Below are 18,829 nucleotides of genomic sequence, written 5' to 3' on the forward strand. Positions count from 1 at the left end.
CTCCCTCCCCCCCTCACTCACTCCCTCCCTCATTCACTCACTCCCTCCCTCACTCCCTCCCTCACTTCTCCCTCCCCCCTCACTCACTCACTCACTCCCTCCCTCCCTCCCTCACTCTCTCTCTCTCTCTCTCTCCCTCCCTCTCTCTCACTCTCCCCCTCCCCTCTCTCCCCCTCCCTCTCTCCCCCTCTCTCCCCCTCCCTCACTCTCTCCCTCACCCTCACTCTCTCTCCCTCCCTCCCTCCCTCCCTCCCTCACTCTCTCTCTCTCTCTCTCTCCCCCCCTCTCTCTCCCTCTCACTCTCTCACTCCCTCTCACTCTCTCACTCCCTCTCTCTCTCCCTCTCTCACTCCCTCTCCCTCTCCCTCTCTCCCCCTCCCTCACTCTCTCCCTCACCCTCACTCTCTCCCTCACTCTCTCCTCACTCTCTCTCTCTCTCTCCCTCTCTCCCTCCCTCCCTCTCTCTCTCTCTCTCTCCCCCCCTCTCTCTCCCTCTCACCCTCTCACCCTCTCACTCTCTCACTCCCTCTCACTCTCTCACTCCCTCTCTCTCTCCCTCTCTCACTCCCTCTCCCTCTCCCTCTCTCCCCTCCCTCACTCTCCCCAGCCTGAACATGTCCCAACTCGCACCCAGTGAGTTGATCAGTCGCCACGTAAAACAGCCAACCAAGCACAGGCGCCACTTTGACGCTATCAGCCAATCAGATGTCAGCCAGGATTTCTTCTACCCAATCAAAGGCCAGGGCGTACTGTCCAATCAGAACAGAGAGCAGGCACGGTTGAGCCAGGCAGCGGGGGGGGGGGGGGGGGGCCTACCAGCCAATCAGAGCCCGCGCCGTATCCCTGGGCGACAGGGACAGTTGTGGCGCGCCCGGTCCCGCCTCCCCCAGGCGGTCATTGGTGGAGAGCTAGCGCGCGCTGATTGGCCCACGGCGGGTCACGCGGCATAAATTGGCTGCTTTTGCTGTCAATCATGGCTGGAATCGCGAGAGCGGAAGTCGGTGAGTGAGGGCGACAGAAAGACTTCATTAAATAGCGCCTTTCACACAGCCCCTCCGACAGTGCGGCACTCCCTCAGTACTGCCCCTCCGACAGTGCGGCACTCCCTCAGTACCGCCCCTCCGACAGTGCGGCACTCCCTCAGTACTGCCCCTCCGACAGTGCGGCGCTCCCTCAGTACCGCCCCTCCGACAGTGCGGCACTCCCTCAGTACTGCCCCTCCGACAGTGCGGCGCTCCCTCAGTACTGCCCCTCCGACAGTGCGGCACTCTCTCAGTACTGCCCCTCCGACAGTGCGGCGCTCCCTCAGTACTGCCCCTCCGACAGTGCGGCGCTCCCTCAGTACTGCCCCTCCGACAGTGCGGCACTCCCTCAGTACTGACCCTCCGACAGTGCAGCGCTCCCTCAGTACTGACCCTCCGACAGTGCGGCACTCCCTCAGTACTGCCCCTCCGACAGTGCGGCACTCCCTCAGTACTGACCCTCCGACAGTGCGGCACTCCCTCAGTACTGTCCCTCCGACGGTGCGGTGCTCCCTCAGTACTGCTCTGCGAGTGTCGGCCTTGGCTTTTGTGCTCAAGTGTCTGGAGTATGGGAATCATTTCAAACTTTGCGGATGATACGGGACTCGGGAATGTAGTAAACAAGGAGGAGGATAGTAGCAGACTTCAGGAGGACAGAGTCTGGTGAAATTGGCGGACAATTTCCAGGTGAAATTTTACACCGAGTAATGTGAAGTGATTAATTTGGTGGGAGGAATGAGGAGAGGCAATATAAACTAAATAGTACAATCCTAACGGTGGCGCAGGAACAGAGAGACCTGGGGATGTGTGTCGACAAATCTTTGAAGGTGGTAGGACAAGTTGAGAAGGGTGTTTAAAAAAACTATAGAAATCCTAAAAAGTAGGAGCAGGAGTGGACCATTCGGCCCCTCGAGCCTGTTCTGCCAAGTATTATAGGTATTATATTGGTATAGGAGGAGTAGAGTACAATCATAGAGACATAGCATTTACAGCACAGAAGGAGGCCATTTCGACCCATCGTGTTCGCGCCGGCCGACAAAGAGCTATCCCTCCTAATCCCACTTTCCAGCTCTTGGTCTGCAGCCTTGTCGGTTACTTCAAGTGCATGTCCAAGGAAGTTATGCCAAGCCTTTCTCAAAACACTGGTTAGGCCCCAGCTGGAGTATTGTGTTCAATTCTGGGCACTGCACTTTAGGAAGGAGTCAGGGCCTCGGAGATGGTGCAGAGAAGGTTTACCAGAATGGTTCCAGTGATGAGTGATTTCAGTTATGTGGATAGACTGGAGAAGCTGGGGTTGATCTTGGAGCAGAGAAGGTTAAGAGGATAATTAATAGAGGCGTTCAAAATCACAAGGAGTTTTGAGAGAGTAGTTAGGGAGATACTGTTTCCAGTGGCAGGAGGGTCGGTAACCAGAGGACATGATTTAAGGTAATTGGTAAAAGAACCGGAGGGGAAGATGAGAATTCTTTTTACACAGTGAGTTGTGCAACGTGCTGCCTGAAAGAGTGGTGGGAGCAGATTCAATAATAACTTTCAAAAGGGAATCGGATAAATACTTGAAAAGGAATTATTTGCAGGGCTGTGAGGAAAGTGCAGGGGGGGGGTGGGGGAAGAGGGACTAATTGGACAGCTCTTTCAAAGAGCAGGCACAGTGATGATGGGCTGAATGGCTTCCTGTGCTGTTTTACGAATCTGTCACTGGGGGAGTCTGCACAGCCTCTCTGAGCCAATGAATATTTTCTTCAACTATCATCAAACGATCGTCATCTAGAAGATGGGGATCAGTAGTGCTTGGGGTAGAGATCCCTTATTTTTTTTGCTGTGTTGTTGTGCTGATAGTTTGAATATACCTGGATTATTTATGATATAATCCTGGAAAGGCAGCACTGGTGAACAGGAAAGTTTTGAGTGTATACCCAGATTTCCAGCGTTTACAGAATTTCTAAACTTGCCCACCTTGATTTCTGCTTATTTTCCAGACCGATTCGGTAAATAGAAGCGAGTGTCGGACATGACCAAGTGAGATGGACATGTCGCTGAGTTCCGGTGCCTCCAGCACCCCGGTCCGTATAGGGGCTAACTCGGTCCCCTACGGGCACGTCATTGTGAATGAGAGGTGGAGGGCTTCAGAGCTGGCACAGGGCTTTCAGGGTAAGTTGGAAGGACTTTCAACTTCAGGAGACCGAAAAGTTGCAGCAGAACAACTCGGCTGCATGTCCTTTCCCTGTCTAGTCTCAACGGCCTGGGCTACAGAGAAAAATCAATTCTGGCTCCCATTCCTCAAGGGTATCTAGTGACCCTGGAGGAAATTGGGGGTGTGTGGAGGGTCGATGAGGGCAGTGCATTTGATGTAGTCTACATGGATTTTAGCAAGGCTTTTGACAAGGTTCCACATGAAATACTGGTCAGAAAGGTAACGGCCCATGGGATCCAGAGCAAAGTGGCAAATTGTCTCCAATATTGGCTCAGCGGCAGGAAGCAAAGGGTAATGGTTGATGGATGTTTTTGTGACTGGAAGGCTGTTTCCAATGTGATTCCGCAGGGCTCAGTACTGGGTCCCTTGCTTTTTGTGATGTACATCAATGATCTAGACTTCAATGTAGGCCTGTATTAATTATCCTCTTAACCTTCTCTGCTCTAAGATCAACCCCAGCTTCTCCAGTCTATCCACGTAACTGAAATCACTCATCACTGGAACAATTCTGGTAAACCTTCTTTGCACCAACTCCGAGGCCTTGACTCCTTCCTAAAGTGTGGAGCCCAGAATTGAACACAATACTCCAGCTGGGGCCTAACCAGTGTTTTTTATAAAGGTTTGGCCCACCGCAAGGCCATTCCGGCAATAAAACGCTCCCTTTTAAAACTGCCGTCATGACCCCCCTCTACTTTAATATAAAATGACCCTTGACCTGCCTGCCCTCTCCAGCTGCTGCCCCTTTTCTCTCTAAGGTCCTTGAATGTGTCTTCGTCTCCCAAAATTCCTTGTTCAAATCCCTTCAGTCCGGCTCCCGCCCGGCTTGGTGTATCGGCATTCTGGCCAAGTCACCAATGAGCTCCCGTGTGAGCGTGGGGGCAGAGCGCCAACTCTTCTCCATCGCAGAGCTCTCGGCAGCACAATGGACAGGGAACATCGTCCATCGTTGCCTCTCCTCTGGCTCCATCCAACTCTCTGAGGCTGCCTCACTCTGACCTGCCCAAACGCATCCAAACACCCCACCCCCACTCCCCCCCCTCCCCCCCCCCCCACTTCTCAAACCCATCTTTTGGACCAGTCACGCCTCCTAACTCTGGTACCACGGCTCACTATCTGTATCCATAGTTTGTTTCTCCGTTCCCCTCTGTAAAGGCCCTGGAACGTAATCTACTTTAATCATCATATCATAGGCGGTCCCTCGACCTGAAGGATGACTTGATTCCACGCCAAAAGGGATGAGTTCGCAGATGTTTCAATGAAGGACCCGATATTCCAGTCCTGAACTCCAGGAGTAGAAGATGTCTGTGTGTGGATTTTTTTTAACGTGGAGTGGCCGTTGCACATCAGCCACCACACGGGGCTTGACAGAGCGAGGTCTTGGTCCAGCGGCAAGGGTTAACCAGGACGACTGGAGACCTGCTCTGCTGCACGGACCGAGTGCGCGCACACATCGCACAGTGTGGGCTGGGCCCGTGCTGCCCCTGCTGGGCCCTTGGCATTTGCCGCACCCCCGCCGCTGATCTCTTGCTGCTCATCCGTCCCGATCTTCTCTCTCCTCCACTGTGCCTGGGCCCCGCCGATGTTCCTGCCCACGCTCCAAATGGCGAACTGGGCCTTGATGACGTCAGCCAGTCGCCCACCTCGAAGTTGTTGCATACTTGGAACGGCTCGCGCTGGGGGTTGTAGTGGTTTGCCCACGATGTTGTAGGGCCCGCAGTCCAGCTCTTTTATCCTCCCGACCTGCGGTGGTGTCACCTCGCAGGTCGGGACGGCCCACGGTGTTGTAGGGATGATCAGCCATGATCTTATTGAGGCTTGAGAGGCTAAATGGCCGCCTCCTGCTCCTATTTATGTTCTTATGTTCATCTACCTCACATTAAAGGCACTGTATAAATGGCAGTTTTGGCTGCGGCACACTTTGCCCAGTAACTGAGCGACACTCCACACTGATCCCAGCCTACAGCACCGCCAAGTGGCAGGGCTTACGTACTGCCGGGCAGGAGAAATGCTGACAGAATTATAGACATTTACAGCATAGAAGGAGGCCATTCGGCCCATCGTGTCCGTGCCATCCGAGAAAGAGCTATCCAGCCTAATCCCACTTTCCAGTCTAGGTCCGTAGCCCTCAAGGGCACATCCAAGTACTTTTTAAATGTGGTGAGGGTTTGTGCTTCTATCACCCTTTCAGGCAGTGAGTTCCAGACCCCCACAACCCTCTGGGTGAACAAAGTTCTCCATCTCCCTTTAATCCTTCTACCAATTACTTGAAATCTATGCACCCTGATTATTGACCTCGCTGCTAAGGGAACTAGGTCCTACCTATCCATTCTATCTGGGCCCCTCAATTTTATACACCGCAATAAAATCTCCTCTCAGTCTCCTCTGTTCTAAAGAAAACAAACCCAGGATTGAATTCCATTTGCCACTGTCCTGCCATTTGACCAGTCCATTGATATCTTCCTGCAGTCTACAGCTTTCTTCCTCACTATCTCACACAGCCAATCTTTGTATCATCTGCAAACTTTTTAATCATACCCTCTACATTGAAGTCTAAATCATCGATGTGTATCACAGAAAGAAAGGATCTAGTACTGAGCCCTGTGGAACCCTGCTGGGAACGGCCTTCCAGTCACAAAAACACCCATCGACCATGACCCTTTGCTTCCTGCCTCTGAGCTAGTTTTGGATCCAATTTGCCACTTTGCCCTGGATCCCATTGGTATTTTCTTGACCAGTCTGCCATGTGGGACCTTGTCCAAAAGCCTTGCTAAAATCCATACATCAACCATGCTATCCTCCTTGACCCTCTTTGTTACCTCCTCAAAAAATTCAATCAAGTTAGTGAGCCACGACCTTTCCTTAACAAATCTATGCTGACTGTCCTTGATTAATCTGTGCCTTTCTAAAGAGGGTTAATACTGTTCCCCCAGACTTTTTTCCAATAATTTTCCCACCACCGAGGTGAGGCTGACAGACCTGTAATTACTCAGTCTATCCCTTTCTAAACAGCAGTACAACGTTAGCAGTCCTTCTCCAGTTATAAATTGTGTGATCTCTCGCCTGTGCCAGCCGTGGCTCAGTGGGCAGCACTCTCGCCTCTGAGTCTGAAGGTTGTGGGATCAAGTCCCACTCCAGGGACTTGAGCACAAAAAAAATCTAGGCTGACACTCCAGTGCAGAGGCAACGCTCACTGTCAGAGTGCCGTCTTTCAGATGAGACGTTAAACCGAGACCCTGTCTGCTCTCTCAGATGGACATAAAAGATCCCAAGGCGCTATTTCGAAGAAGAGCAGGGGAATTATCCCCGGTGTCCTGGCCGATATTTATCCTTCAATCAACATAACAAAAAAACAGATTATCTGGTCATTATCACATTGCTGATTGTGGGAGCTTGCTGTGCACAAGTTGTCTGTCGCGTTTCCCACATTACGATGGTGATTAAACTCCAAAAGTACTTCATTGGCTATAAAGCGCGTTGAGACATCCAGTGGTCGTGAAAGGCGCTATATAAATGTAAGTCTTTCTTTTACACACCATTTCCAAGCTAAGAAAACAGGCTGTTTGAAAGCAGTAGCAAGGAGACTGGCTCCATTCTTGTATTTTTTCTTTCTCTGTTTGGATAGGAGGCTGGTCTTTAGCTTGGATCCTCCAACTGACTCCCTGATTGAGCCTCGAATTCCAGTGCAGGGTTCAGTAGGTTGGAGGGCCAGCCTCCTGTGTCCTGAACTCCACAGCTGTGGGATTAGACTCCTGGATCGAGATGGTCTTCCAGCCTTGTCTGCACTCACAACGTTCGTTATGCATGACACTAAAGCTGCACAGTCCACTATTAAACCGAGCCCCACATCACAAGAGTGTGACACCTTGGGTTACTCAGGACATTGGATATATGGAAGGGAAGTTAGTCCAGCCATGTATTATGGGTAATTGCCTTAGGGAGTTGGGAAGAAATATCCCAAAGTATTTGCCTCAAACGGTCCAACTGGGAAGGCTGCGTATGGGTGAGATTATCGTTTCTCTGAAACTCTGCAGTGTCCAAATGTTGCAGGGACTGGGGCTCCCTGTAACCAGAGAGTGAGTGTGACTGGGGCTCCCTGTACCCAGAGAGTGAGAGTGACTGGGGCTCCCTGTACCCAGAGAGTGAGAGTGACTGGGGCTCCCTGTACCCAGAGAGTGAGTGTGAGAGTGACTGGGGCTCCCTGTAACCCGAGAGTGAGAGTGACTGGGGCTCCCTGTAACCCGAGAGTGAGAGTGACTGGGGCTCCCTGTAACCAGAGAGTGAGAGTGACTGGGGCTCCCTGTACCCAGAGAGTGAGAGTGACTGGGGCTCCCTGTACCCAGAGAGTGAGAGTGACTGGGGCTCCCTGTACCCAGAGAGTGAGAGTGACTGGGGCTCCCTGTACCCAGAGAGTGAGAGTGACTGGGGCTCCCTGTACCCAGAGAGTGAGAGTGACTGGGGCTCCCTGTACCCAGAGAGTGAGAGTGAGAGTGACTGGGGCTCCCTGTACCCAGAGAGTGAGAGTGAGAGTGACTGGGGCTCCCTGTACCCAGAGAGTGAGAGTGAGAGTGACTGGGGCTCCCTGTACCCAGAGAGTGAGAGTGAGAGTGACTGGGGCTCCCTGTACCCAGAGAGTGAGAGTGAGAGTGACTGGGGCTCCCTGTACCCAGAGAGTGAGAGTGAGAGTGACTGGGGCTCCCTGTACCCAGAGAGTGAGAGTGAGAGTGACTGGGGCTCCCTGTACCCAGAGAGTGAGAGTGAGAGTGAGAGTGACTGGGGCTCCCTGTACCCAGAGAGTGAGAGTGACTGGGGCTCCCTGTACCCAGAGAGTGAGAGTGACTGGGGCTCCCTGTACCCAGAGAGTGAGAGTGACTGGGGCTCCCTGTACCCAGAGAGTGAGAGTGAGAGTGACTGGGGCTCCCTGTACCCAGAGAGTGAGAGTGAGAGTGACTGGGGCTCCCTGTACCCAGAGAGTGAGAGTGAGAGTGACTGGGGCTCCCTGTACCCAGAGAGTGAGAGTGAGAGTGACTGGGGCTCCCTGTACCCAGAGAGTGAGAGTGACTGGGGCTCCCTGTACCCAGAGAGTGAGAGTGACTGGGGCTCCCTGTAACCAGAGAGTGAGTGTGACTGGGGCTCCCTGTACCCTGAGAGTGAGAATGACTGGGGCTCCCTGTACCCAGAGAGTGAGAGTGAGAGTGACTGGGGCTCCCTGTAACCCGAGACTGAGAGTGACTGGGGCTCCCTGTACCCCGAGAGTGACAGAGCCTGCCGCTCACTGTATCCTCCAGCTACCCTACAGGTGTGAACAGTGCCCTTGTCACCGTTTGGGAAACTGAATGTTTTCACAATAGCAGCTGTGAGTGTGTATCATAGCCACCTTTCTGTCTATCTTTGGTCTTGGCTGTATTTATTGCCTTGAGGGCAGTGCGAAGGAACCATGTGGTGTGGGATTATGGTCACATGCAGACCAGAGGGGATCGGGATAGCAGGGTCCTGATGGACAGTGGTCAGATACAGGCCGGGTCAGGATATTTAAGGAAGGATATACAAGGAAGGATATACTTGCTTTGGAGGCAGTTCAGAGAAGGTTCACTAGGTTGATTCCGGAGATGAGGAGGTTGACTTATGAGGAAAGGTTGAAGAGGTTGGGCCTCATTGGAATTCAGAAGAATGAGAGGTGATCTTATCGAAACGTATAAAAATTATGAGGGGGCTTGACAAGGTGGATGCAGAGAGGATGTTTCCACTGATGGGGGAGACTAGAACTAGGGGGCATAATCTTAGAATATCCGGCCGCCTATTTAAAACTGAGATGAGGAGGAACAACTTCTCTGAGGGTTGTAAATCTGTGGAATTCGTTGCCTCAGAGAGCTGTGGAAGCTGGGTCATTGAATAAATTTAAGACAGAAATAGACAGTTTCTTAACCGATAAGGGAATAAGGGGTTATGGGGAGCGGGCAGGGAAGTATTAAATGGCGGGGCAGGCTCGAGGGGCCGTATGGCCGACTCCTGCTCCTATTTCTTATGTTCTTATAGTCCCAGAGAGTGAGAGTGACTGGGGCTCCCTGTACCCCGAGAGTGAGAGTGACTGGGGCTCCCTGTACCCCGAGAGTGAGAGTGACTGGGGCTCCCTGTACCCCGAGAGTGAGAGTGACTGGGGCTCCCTGTACCCAGAGAGTGAGAGTGACTGGGGCTCCCTGTACCCCGAGAGTGAGAATGACTGGGGCTCCCTGTACCCAGAGAGTGAGAGTGACTGGGGCTCCCTGTACCGTGAGAGTGAGAGTGACTGGGGCTCCCTGTACCGTGAGAGTGAGAGTGACTGGGGCTCCCTGTACCCAGAGAGTGAGAGTGACTGGGGCTCCCTGTACCCCGAGAGTGAGAATGACTGGGGCTCCCTGTACCCAGAGAGTGAGAGTGACTGGGGCTCCCTGTACCCAGAGAGTGAGAGTGACTGGGGCTCCCTGTACCCAGAGAGTGAGAGTGAGAGTGAGAGTGACTGGGGCTCCCTGTACCCAGAGAGTGAGAGTGACTGGGGCTCCCTGTACCCAGAGAGTGAGAGTGACTGGGGCTCCCTGTACCCAGAGAGTGAGAGTGAGAGTGACTGGGGCTCCCTGTACCCAGAGAGTGAGAGTGAGAGTGACTGGGGCTCCCTGTACCCCGAAAGTGACCGAGCCTGCCTGAGTGACAGTGGTGAACGAGTTGGCTTTCGCTGCTTCATGGTCACTTGTACCACCCCACAAATTCACCCGATTTATTAAATTCAGTTTAGCACGGTGGAATGTGGATTGACGATTTGTGGGCTGCCAGTCCAGTGCCATCACCATCATACGACCTTGCCTCTGCTGTATCCGTCTAACCTGCAGTAAACCATAAAACTAATGACTGGTATCTTTGACCAATCGCCCACCCTCGGGCTGTACTTATTTTGCAGGCCGGATTACTGTTATTTTTGAAGACGGTTTGGGTCTGGTAGATTTCCACATCTCCAAGCGGCTGTGTGTGTTGTACGTTTCCGAGGCCGATCTCGTGGTTGGAAACAGCTACAAGAGAAAGCTTGTCCGCTTTCGCAGTGTAAGTCTGCGGGTACTTCATTTCATTAAAAAAATACCGATTTTACATTTCTCAGCTGTCAAGGTGCTGCCACAATGTAAAGTTCCACGTGAACTGACCGCCCTCTGGTACCGCACCCAGGGGCCATACTTCACATGTCCCTCCTCGGATTGTCAGTTTCTGTGTGAATCATAGAATCATAGAAATTAACAGCACAGAAGGAGGCCATTTCGGCCCGTCGTGTCCGCGCTAGCCAACCAAGAGCTATCCAACCTAATCCCATTTTCCAGCTCTTGGTCCGTAGCCCTGCAGGTTACGGCACTTCAGGTGCACATCCAAGTACTTTTTAAATGTAGTGAGAGTTTCTGCCCCTACCACCCTCTGGGTGAAGAGATTTTGCCTCGTATCTCCTCTAAACCTCTCCCCAATTACTTTAAATTTATGTCCCCTGGTTGTTGGCCCCTCTGCCAAGGGAAACAGGTCCTTCCTATCGACTCTATCCAGGCTCCTCATAATTTTATACACCTCAATCAGGTCTCCTCTTGGCCTCCTCTGTTCCAAAGAAAACAGACCCAGCATCTTCAATCTTTCCTCATAGCCAAAATTCTCCAGTCCAGGCAACATTCTTGTAAATCTCCTCTGCACCCTTTCCAGTGCAATCGCATCTTTCCTGTAACGTGGTGACCAGAACTGCACACAGTACTCCAGCTGCGGCCTAACCAGTGTTTTATACAGTTCAAGCATAACCTCCTTTTTTTTTTTAAAATTCGTAGCCAATCTTTCCAATTCTTTGTCAAATCACAAACGCCAGAGGTCACCTTGCACACATCAAGGATCACTCTGCGCCAATGCTCTTAGCCAAAAGGCCTAGAGCCACTGCACCGTTCCTGGAAGTACTGCAATACCAGGTTCATGCCATGGAGGTGGATAGGTCAAGCCACCCCACCCACCTCCTATTTCCAAAAAGCATAGGAGAAACACCTTCCTGATCCAGGGAGAACCACTTTGGGGTCATAGTTACTCTCCTGTCAGGTCAGTTACGCATGATCTTAGCCAAAAGGCCGAGAACCTTGCTCTTATATTTCATGCCTCAACTTATAAAGGCAAGTATTCCATATGCCGCCTTAACCACCTTATCTACCTGGCCTGCTACCTTCAGGGATCTGTGGACCTGCACTCCAAGGTCCCTTTGTTCCTCTACACTTTTCGGTATCGTACCATTTAATGTGTATTCCCTTGCCTTGTTAGATCTCCCCAAATGCATTACTTCACACTTATTCAGATTGAATTCCATTTGCCACTGTTCTGCCCACCTGACCGGTACATTGATATCTTCCTGCAGTCTGCAGCTTTCTTCTTCATTGTCAACCACACAGCCTATTTTAGCGTCATCTGCAAACTTCTTAACCATACCCCCAACAGTAGCCAAAGCGGTGTATCTGTTTTGCAGGGGGATGACCGCAGGGGACCTCTGCACTACCTTCCTTGCACTGCTCTTCCTGTTAGTCATCCATTCCCTATCTGACTGTGTACCCTTTACCTGCGGTAAGACCAACTCACTAAACGTGCTATTCACGTCATTCTCAGCATCGTGGATGCTCCAGAGTGAATCCATCCGCAGCTCCAGTGCCGCAATGCGGTCTGTCAGGAGCTGCAGGCGGATACACTTCCCGCACACATAGTCGTCAGGGACAACAGAAGCGTCCCTGACTTCTCACATAGTACAGGAGGAGCATAACACGTGTCCGAGCTGTCCTGCCATGATTTAACCCTTAGCTACACTTAAATTGGCAACAACAATGCTAAAGGTTACTTACTGATATAGAAAAAGAAAAACTACTTACCAATTACTTACCCCCTTGGCTGTGATGTTACCTTTCGATTTCTTTCTACTTTTTTGCCTTCTCACCCTGCTGCAGCTGCACAAGCTGGCCTCCTCCTCGATGCACCTCGCTCCCCGACTGACTGCTGGGCCTTTATAAGCCTCTCCTCCGACCTCCTCACCCTCCTCCTCGACCCAGTACTGAGCCCTGCGGAATCCCACTGGATACAGCCTTTCAGTGATAAAAACATCCATCAATCATCACCCTTTGCTTCCTGCCTCTGAGCCAATTTTAGATCCAACTTGCCACTTGCCACTGGATCCCATGGGCTTTTACTTTCCTGACCAGTCTACCATGTCAAAAGCCTTGTTAAAATCCATTTACACTAAAAGAAAGACTTAGATTTATATAGCGCCTTTTATGACCACCAGATGCCTCAAAGCCTATTGCAGCCAATGAAGTACTTTTGAAGTGTAGTCACTGTTGTAATGTGGGAAATGCGGCAGCCAACTTGCGCACAGCAAGCTCCCACAAACAGCAATGTGATAATGACCAGATAAACTGTTTTTGTTATGTTGATTGAGGGATGAATATTGGCCAGGACACTGGGGATAACTCCCCTGCTCTTCTTCGAAATAGTGCTATGGGATCTTTTACGTCCACTTGTGAGAGCAGACAGGGCCTCGGTTTAACGTCTCATCCAAAAGACACCACCTTCAGCAATGCAGCACTCCCTCAGCACTGCACTGGAGTGTCAGCCTAGATTTTTGTGCTCAAGTCCCTGGAGTAAGACTTGAACCCACAACCTTCTGACTCAGACGAGAGTGCTACCCATTTTTTTTAAATTAAAATTTATTGAACATTAAGAACATTTACAACATCGTGATCATTCTATTGTATCACACAAATCCATTCCGCCCCTCTGCACAGCCGTTCCTCCAACACATATTAACATCAAAACCTGAAGTTTAATTTGTCTCCTGTAACATATAATAATCAATTGTACTTTACAAATTGATCATAAAATACTATCTTTAAATTATTTTCTGAATAAAACATCCACAGAGCCTTATAATTATCTTTTGGTTTATATTTAAAATACACTTTTAGGTTTATTCTTCTCCCCTTAAAAAAACAGAGCATAGAAACATAGAAAATAGGTGCAGGAGTAGGCCATTCGGCACTTCGAGCCTGCACCACCATTCAATATGATCATGGCTGATCATGCAACTTCAGTACCCCATTCCTGCTTTCTCTCCATACCTCTTGATCCCTTTAGCCGTAAGGGCCATATCTAACTCCATTTTGAATATATCTACCGAAATGGCCTCAACAACTTTCTGTGGTAGAGAATTCCACAGGTTCACAATTCCCTGAGTGAAGAAGTTTCTCCTCATCTCGGTCCTAAATGGCTTACCCCTTATCCTTCTTTGCACAATCACAAATCTAGCCAAATTGAACATTAAATTAATTGCTGCTCCGCTAGACTCGGGCAGACTCTCCTGCAATCCCCATCTCAAAATTGAGTCCCGCGGGATTCCCATTCTTGCTCTTCGGTCCTCACCCAGCAAGAATACCTCACACAACTGTCGAACGTAGTACTTAAAATCCTTTAACTGCGGACATAACACCAGTAAATGGGACACAGTCTCATCTCACGTCCCAAACACTGGGCAAGTTGCCCCCTCTACTCGCCCAATCTTACATAAGACTATCACGGTAACAATCCAGTTATGAGCCAATTTGAAATCCAGTTCAATCCACTCTGGACATTTAAAATTCACCCACACTCCCTTCCAAATCCTGTTGAAGTCCAGCTGTGGGTATATACTCTGCTGAAATTCCTGACCAGCAGGTGTCTTAACTCGCCATACTCTAAATACCCCATAGAAATCTCGGGTATTACAACTTCGATCAACTCCTCCCCTTTCTCCAGCAGAAAGCTTGGAAAAGCAGGACGCATTATACCTCCTTTGAAGATTTGCGTATTTATTTCTTCCATCCAATCCTGTGGCATTGCCCTCACAATCTTTCCATACATGATCATGATTGCTTTTTCCTCTACCTCCTGATCCTCCTCCCAAGCCATGTCCCTCACTACTGCTTCCAGCAACCAACCTGGAATTACCTTATATACATAATACCAGCTTTTATAAAAGCGTGATTAAATAATACCTCTCCTTCAATGTTGATCCACCTGTTCAAAAATAAGGGCTGTTCTAAAAATTCTTCAGCACCTTTGGGCATAAACTGTACACTTTTATAAAAAAAAAAATTGGGCCCAAGTGTCTACAACCCCTTTATAAAACCTAGGGAGAGGTTTAATCGATTTCAAAAACATATTGTTGTATTCTATGTAAAATATTCCCTGTCCTCCTCTCCCAATTAATTTAAAAGAATGCTGGAAACAACTCTTCCAAAAACCTGTATTGGACTTCTGAAGAAATCTCTTCACCCACTAAGGGATTTTTTCTTCAAATCAATATCTGGGAAATTGAGTCCTCCCTGATTTCCCCGTCCAATGATGGTATTGTAAGCACCCAAGGCTGGTTTCCCTTCCCATAAACGCTTCACACAAGCCTCTCGGATAGACTTTTCCGCCCCCTCAGGAATATCCTCCACCGTCAGTAAGTACCAGAGCTGAGATAGCAGGAGAGCTGACACCACTGTCACTCCTCCTTGTACTTTCAACCACCTTCTTTCCCAGCTTCCCAAAATCTTTTAAATTTTCACAACCTTCGGTTCCCAATTTAGTCGATCCACTTCATTCCGATCCTTCTTGCACCCCATATGCACCCCCAGAACTTGTAAAACCTCCACCACCTTAAAAGGGCTTTCCTCCAACTACTCCTTCCCACAACCAGACATTGGGACTTACTATTTACTCTGGCTCCTGAAGCTCTCTACATTACTCCTTCACTATCCCTTTCTCCCTTGTTTAATCACAGGTCTGTCAGTCCAACCTCAGTGGTGGGAAAATTATTGGAAAAAATCCTGAAAGACAGGATAAATCTGTATTTGGAAAGGCAAGGATTAATTAGGGACAGTCAGCATGGATTTGTTAAGGGAAGATCGTGTCTGACTAACCTGATTGAATTTTTTGAGGAGGTAACCAAGAGGGTCGATGAGGGTAGTGCATACGATGTATATATGGACTTTAGCAAGGCTTTTGATAAGGTCCCACATGGTAGACTGGTCATGAAGGTTAAAGCCCATAAGATACAGGGCAAAGTGTCAAGTTGGATCCAAAATTGGCTTGGAGGAAGAAAGCAAAGGGTAATGGTTGACGGATGTTTTTGTGACTGGAAGGATGTTTCCAGTGGGGTTCCGCAGGGCTCGATACGGGGATCCCTTGCTTTTTGTGCGATTTAGATTTAAATGATTAAGAAGTTTGCAGACGACACTAAAATTGGCTGTGTGGTTGATAATGAAGAGGAAAGTTATGGGCTGCAGGAGGATATCAATCTCCTGGTCAGGTGGGCAGAGCAGTGGCAAATGGAATTTAATTCAGAGAAGCGTGAGGTGATGCACTTTGGGAGGGCTAATAAGAAAAGGTTAGGGTTAGGGCCACTTAATAGTGTAGATGAACAAAAGGACCTTGGAGTGCTTGTCCACAGATCCCGAAAGTAGCAGGCCAGGTGGATAAGGTGGTTAAGAAGGCATACGGAATGCTTGCCTTTATTGGCTGAGGCATAGAATATAAGAGCAGGGAGGTTATGCTTAAATTGTATAATATTTTGGTTAGGCCACAGCTGGAGTACTGCGTGCAGTTCTGGTCGCCTTATTATAGGAAGGACATGATTGCACTAGAGCGGGTGCAGAGGAGATTTACGAGGATGCTGTCTGGAATGGAGAATCTTAGTTATGAGGATAGATTGGATAGGTTGGGTTTGTTCTCATTGGAATAGATAAGGTTGAGAGGAGACCTCATTGAGGTGTACAAAATATTGAGGAGCCTGGACATTGTGGATAGTAAGGGTCTATTTCCATTGGTGGAGGGGTCTATTACGAGGGGGTATAGTTTTAAGGTGGTTAATGGAAGATTTAGAGGGGATTTGAGGTGGAGGGCTTCTTTACGCAGAGGGTTGTGGGAATCTGGAACTCACTGCCTGGAAGAGTAGTGGATGCAGAAACCCTCACCACTTTTAAGAGATGGTTGGATGGGCACTTAAAGTGCAGTAACCTGCAGGGTTACAGACCTAGAGCTGGTTATTGGGATTAGACTGGATGACCTGTTGTTGGTTGCAGCAGATATAATAGTAAGTACTGCAGGGAATAGAATGTGGCCAGGGTGATCTGGACTAGTTTCGATCGCCTGGATGGGTCGGAGAGGAATTTTCCCAGATTTTTTCTCCCCAAATTGGCCTGGGTTTTTATCTTTTTTTGTCTTTCTCAGGAGATCCCATGGCTCCGGTTTGGGTGAAGTGTAGAATGTTTCAGTATAAGGGGTGTCGCAGTTGTGGTGAGGTGGACTGGTTGGGTTGGGTGCTCTTTGCCTTTTCGTCATTGTTCATAGGGGGTTTATATGTAACCTTCAGGGCTGCTGACCGAGGGCCGTGCGGCTCTTTGTTGGCCGGCGCGGACACGATGGCCTCCTTCTGCGCTGTAAATTTCTATGTTTCTACTACTCCCATAGCTTTCCTCACTGACTCCCCATCTCTTAAGGTCGTGTCATCTGCATTTTGGTGTATCACCACGACACCTGCCCAGAACTGGGAACCGCAATCCCAACTCCGCCTTGTTCCTTTCGCATCATGTAACCTAATGGTTCTGCTACCAATGTGTACAACAATGGGGACAGGGGACAGCCCTGTCTCACTGATCTCTGTATTGGAAAATACTTGGATAAAAAGCCATTACATTTAACACGGCTAAATGTGTTTGAATAAAACATCCTCATCCACTCAATGAATTTTTTCCCACAACCAAATGCTTCCAAAACCATCAATAAAAACTCATCAGCGACTCTATCAAAGGCTTTCTCTTGATCCACCTTTAGCACATAAGCTTTCCTCCCACTCTCTTCCATGAGTTCTATCACATCTCGGATTGAGACCATAGAGTCAGCGATGTCCCGGCCTATGACTCCATAGGACTGAGAAGGCGAAACTATCTGCAGCATCACCTCCTTCATACGATTTGCCATAATCCTCACCAAGATCTTGTAATCCACATTTAATAATGTGATGGGCCTCCAATTCTTCAGATTCCTTTAATCCCCTTTATTTTTATAAGCTAAGCTTATAAGTGGACCTGAGTCCATAATCTTATTGAATGGCAGAGCAGGCTCGGGGGGCCATATGGCCTATTCCTGTTCCTATTTCTTATGCTCTTATGATACCTCTCCTCATAGATGGTGAAGCTTCCCTCGGTTTTAATCTCCTTAAAAACCTCTAAGAGCAATGGACTTAAAATCTCTCAAAATTCTTTTGTAAAATTCTGCACTTAGTCCGTCAGACCCTAGGCTCCCCACCCCCTTCATTCCACTTATTGCTACATTTATTTCCGCTAATCCTACTTCTTTGTCACACCTGCTTCTGTCATCCTCCTTTTAAACCCTCTTCAATAAAAGTACTAACCTTCTCCATCGCCAATTTGGAAATGTCTTTTGTATATAACTCTTGATAAAAGCTACTGGCTGCCTCCATAACCTCCCCACTTTCATTAATGATCTTTTCCTCAACCTTCAACTCTCCAATTAATGATAACCATTGTCACAACTGCTCTTGCTCTTAAAAATATCTAGTGCATCTTCCCCCCTCCAGTGCATTTTTAGGCTTTGCTCGGAGAATGGCCCTCTTGCATTTTTCAGCTTGCAATAATTCCCACACTTCCTTTAAAACCTTCCACTTAGTCTCTGCTCCCTTGTCCCTCCGTCACCTGCTTTACAGATATCTGTAAACCTTCTCTTTATATTCTCTTCTTGACGCTGGTTAGCTGTTGCTCTTTCTTTCCCATAACATACTGAAAAAACTTGTACCTCATATTTGAAATTGTCTCACCAAACTCTCTTCTTTCAAGAATAAAGGTTCCTTCCAAGCATTCTTTATTATATTTAAAATCCCTTCCTTAAAAGCAATTTCTTTCCAGGTACTGATTTTTTTTAAATCCACACCCTTGGACCGATCTTAACTCTGCTGTTCCTAATTTTAAGAACCAAAGCCGAGTGGTCACTAAAAAATACTTTTTTATAATTAATCTCCATCACCTCAGAACTTAATCCTTTCCGCACTAACACAAAATCTATTCGGCTCGGTTTTAAAACATCATTCGCACTGCCTCTTCTGGGGAACTCCCTTTTTATGGGGTTCCGATCCTTCCATAAGTCTCTCAAATTTAAATTTGCCTTCATTTTTACAATCATCTCTCTGGAGTTATCGTCCTTAAAGGTCACCTGGGCTGAAATGTCCATCCGAAATAAAAATACATTCCTTCTGCCTCACACTCTCAGCAGGTGGAGCCTTTGCGTCAAATCGCACAGCTCTCTGCCTTGCAGTTCCGAGCGATGTGTCCAGACTTGCCACAGTTATAACAGTCTGGTCTGGACAGCTTCTGACTAAATGGTCGTGTTCAAGACAGCAATAGCAAACCTTCACCTGATTATCATGCAGAACCCAGAAGTACTGCACTCCTTCCATTGTCTCGAATTTCAAGCTATAGGGTAATTACTTCACCCCCTCTGGGAACCGCACTTTTACATAACTGGTTCCATCGGCTACCCGGGTTCCAGGATAATATCACCT

The 18,829-nt window shown here is 48.8% G+C and overlaps 1 protein-coding gene and 1 pseudogene across 2 annotated transcripts in view; one reads left to right on the forward strand and one right to left on the reverse strand.

Moving 5' to 3' along the window:
- LOC139242058 (Fanconi anemia core complex-associated protein 24-like) overlaps positions 1-18,829 on the forward strand; it is a 73,759-nt gene that overhangs the window by 49,156 nt on the left and 5,774 nt on the right. The window contains exons 1-3 of one of the 2 annotated variants that reach the window (XM_070870203.1): positions 1,501-1,709; positions 3,002-3,173; positions 10,145-10,284. In XM_070870203.1, the coding sequence (XP_070726304.1) occupies positions 3,047-3,173; positions 10,145-10,284 (267 nt within the window). In that variant the 5' untranslated portion in view covers positions 1,501-1,709; positions 3,002-3,046. Of the gene's footprint in view, positions 1-1,500; positions 1,710-3,001; positions 3,174-10,144; positions 10,285-18,829 lie in introns of those variants that run through there. The other variant, XM_070870205.1, reaches the window with a different exon arrangement.
- On the reverse strand, positions 11,135-11,336 carry LOC139242061 (U2 spliceosomal RNA; annotated as a pseudogene).

Source organism: Pristiophorus japonicus, unplaced genomic scaffold (genome assembly GCF_044704955.1).
Source record: "Pristiophorus japonicus isolate sPriJap1 unplaced genomic scaffold, sPriJap1.hap1 HAP1_SCAFFOLD_1180, whole genome shotgun sequence".
NCBI lineage: Eukaryota > Metazoa > Chordata > Chondrichthyes > Pristiophoridae > Pristiophorus > Pristiophorus japonicus.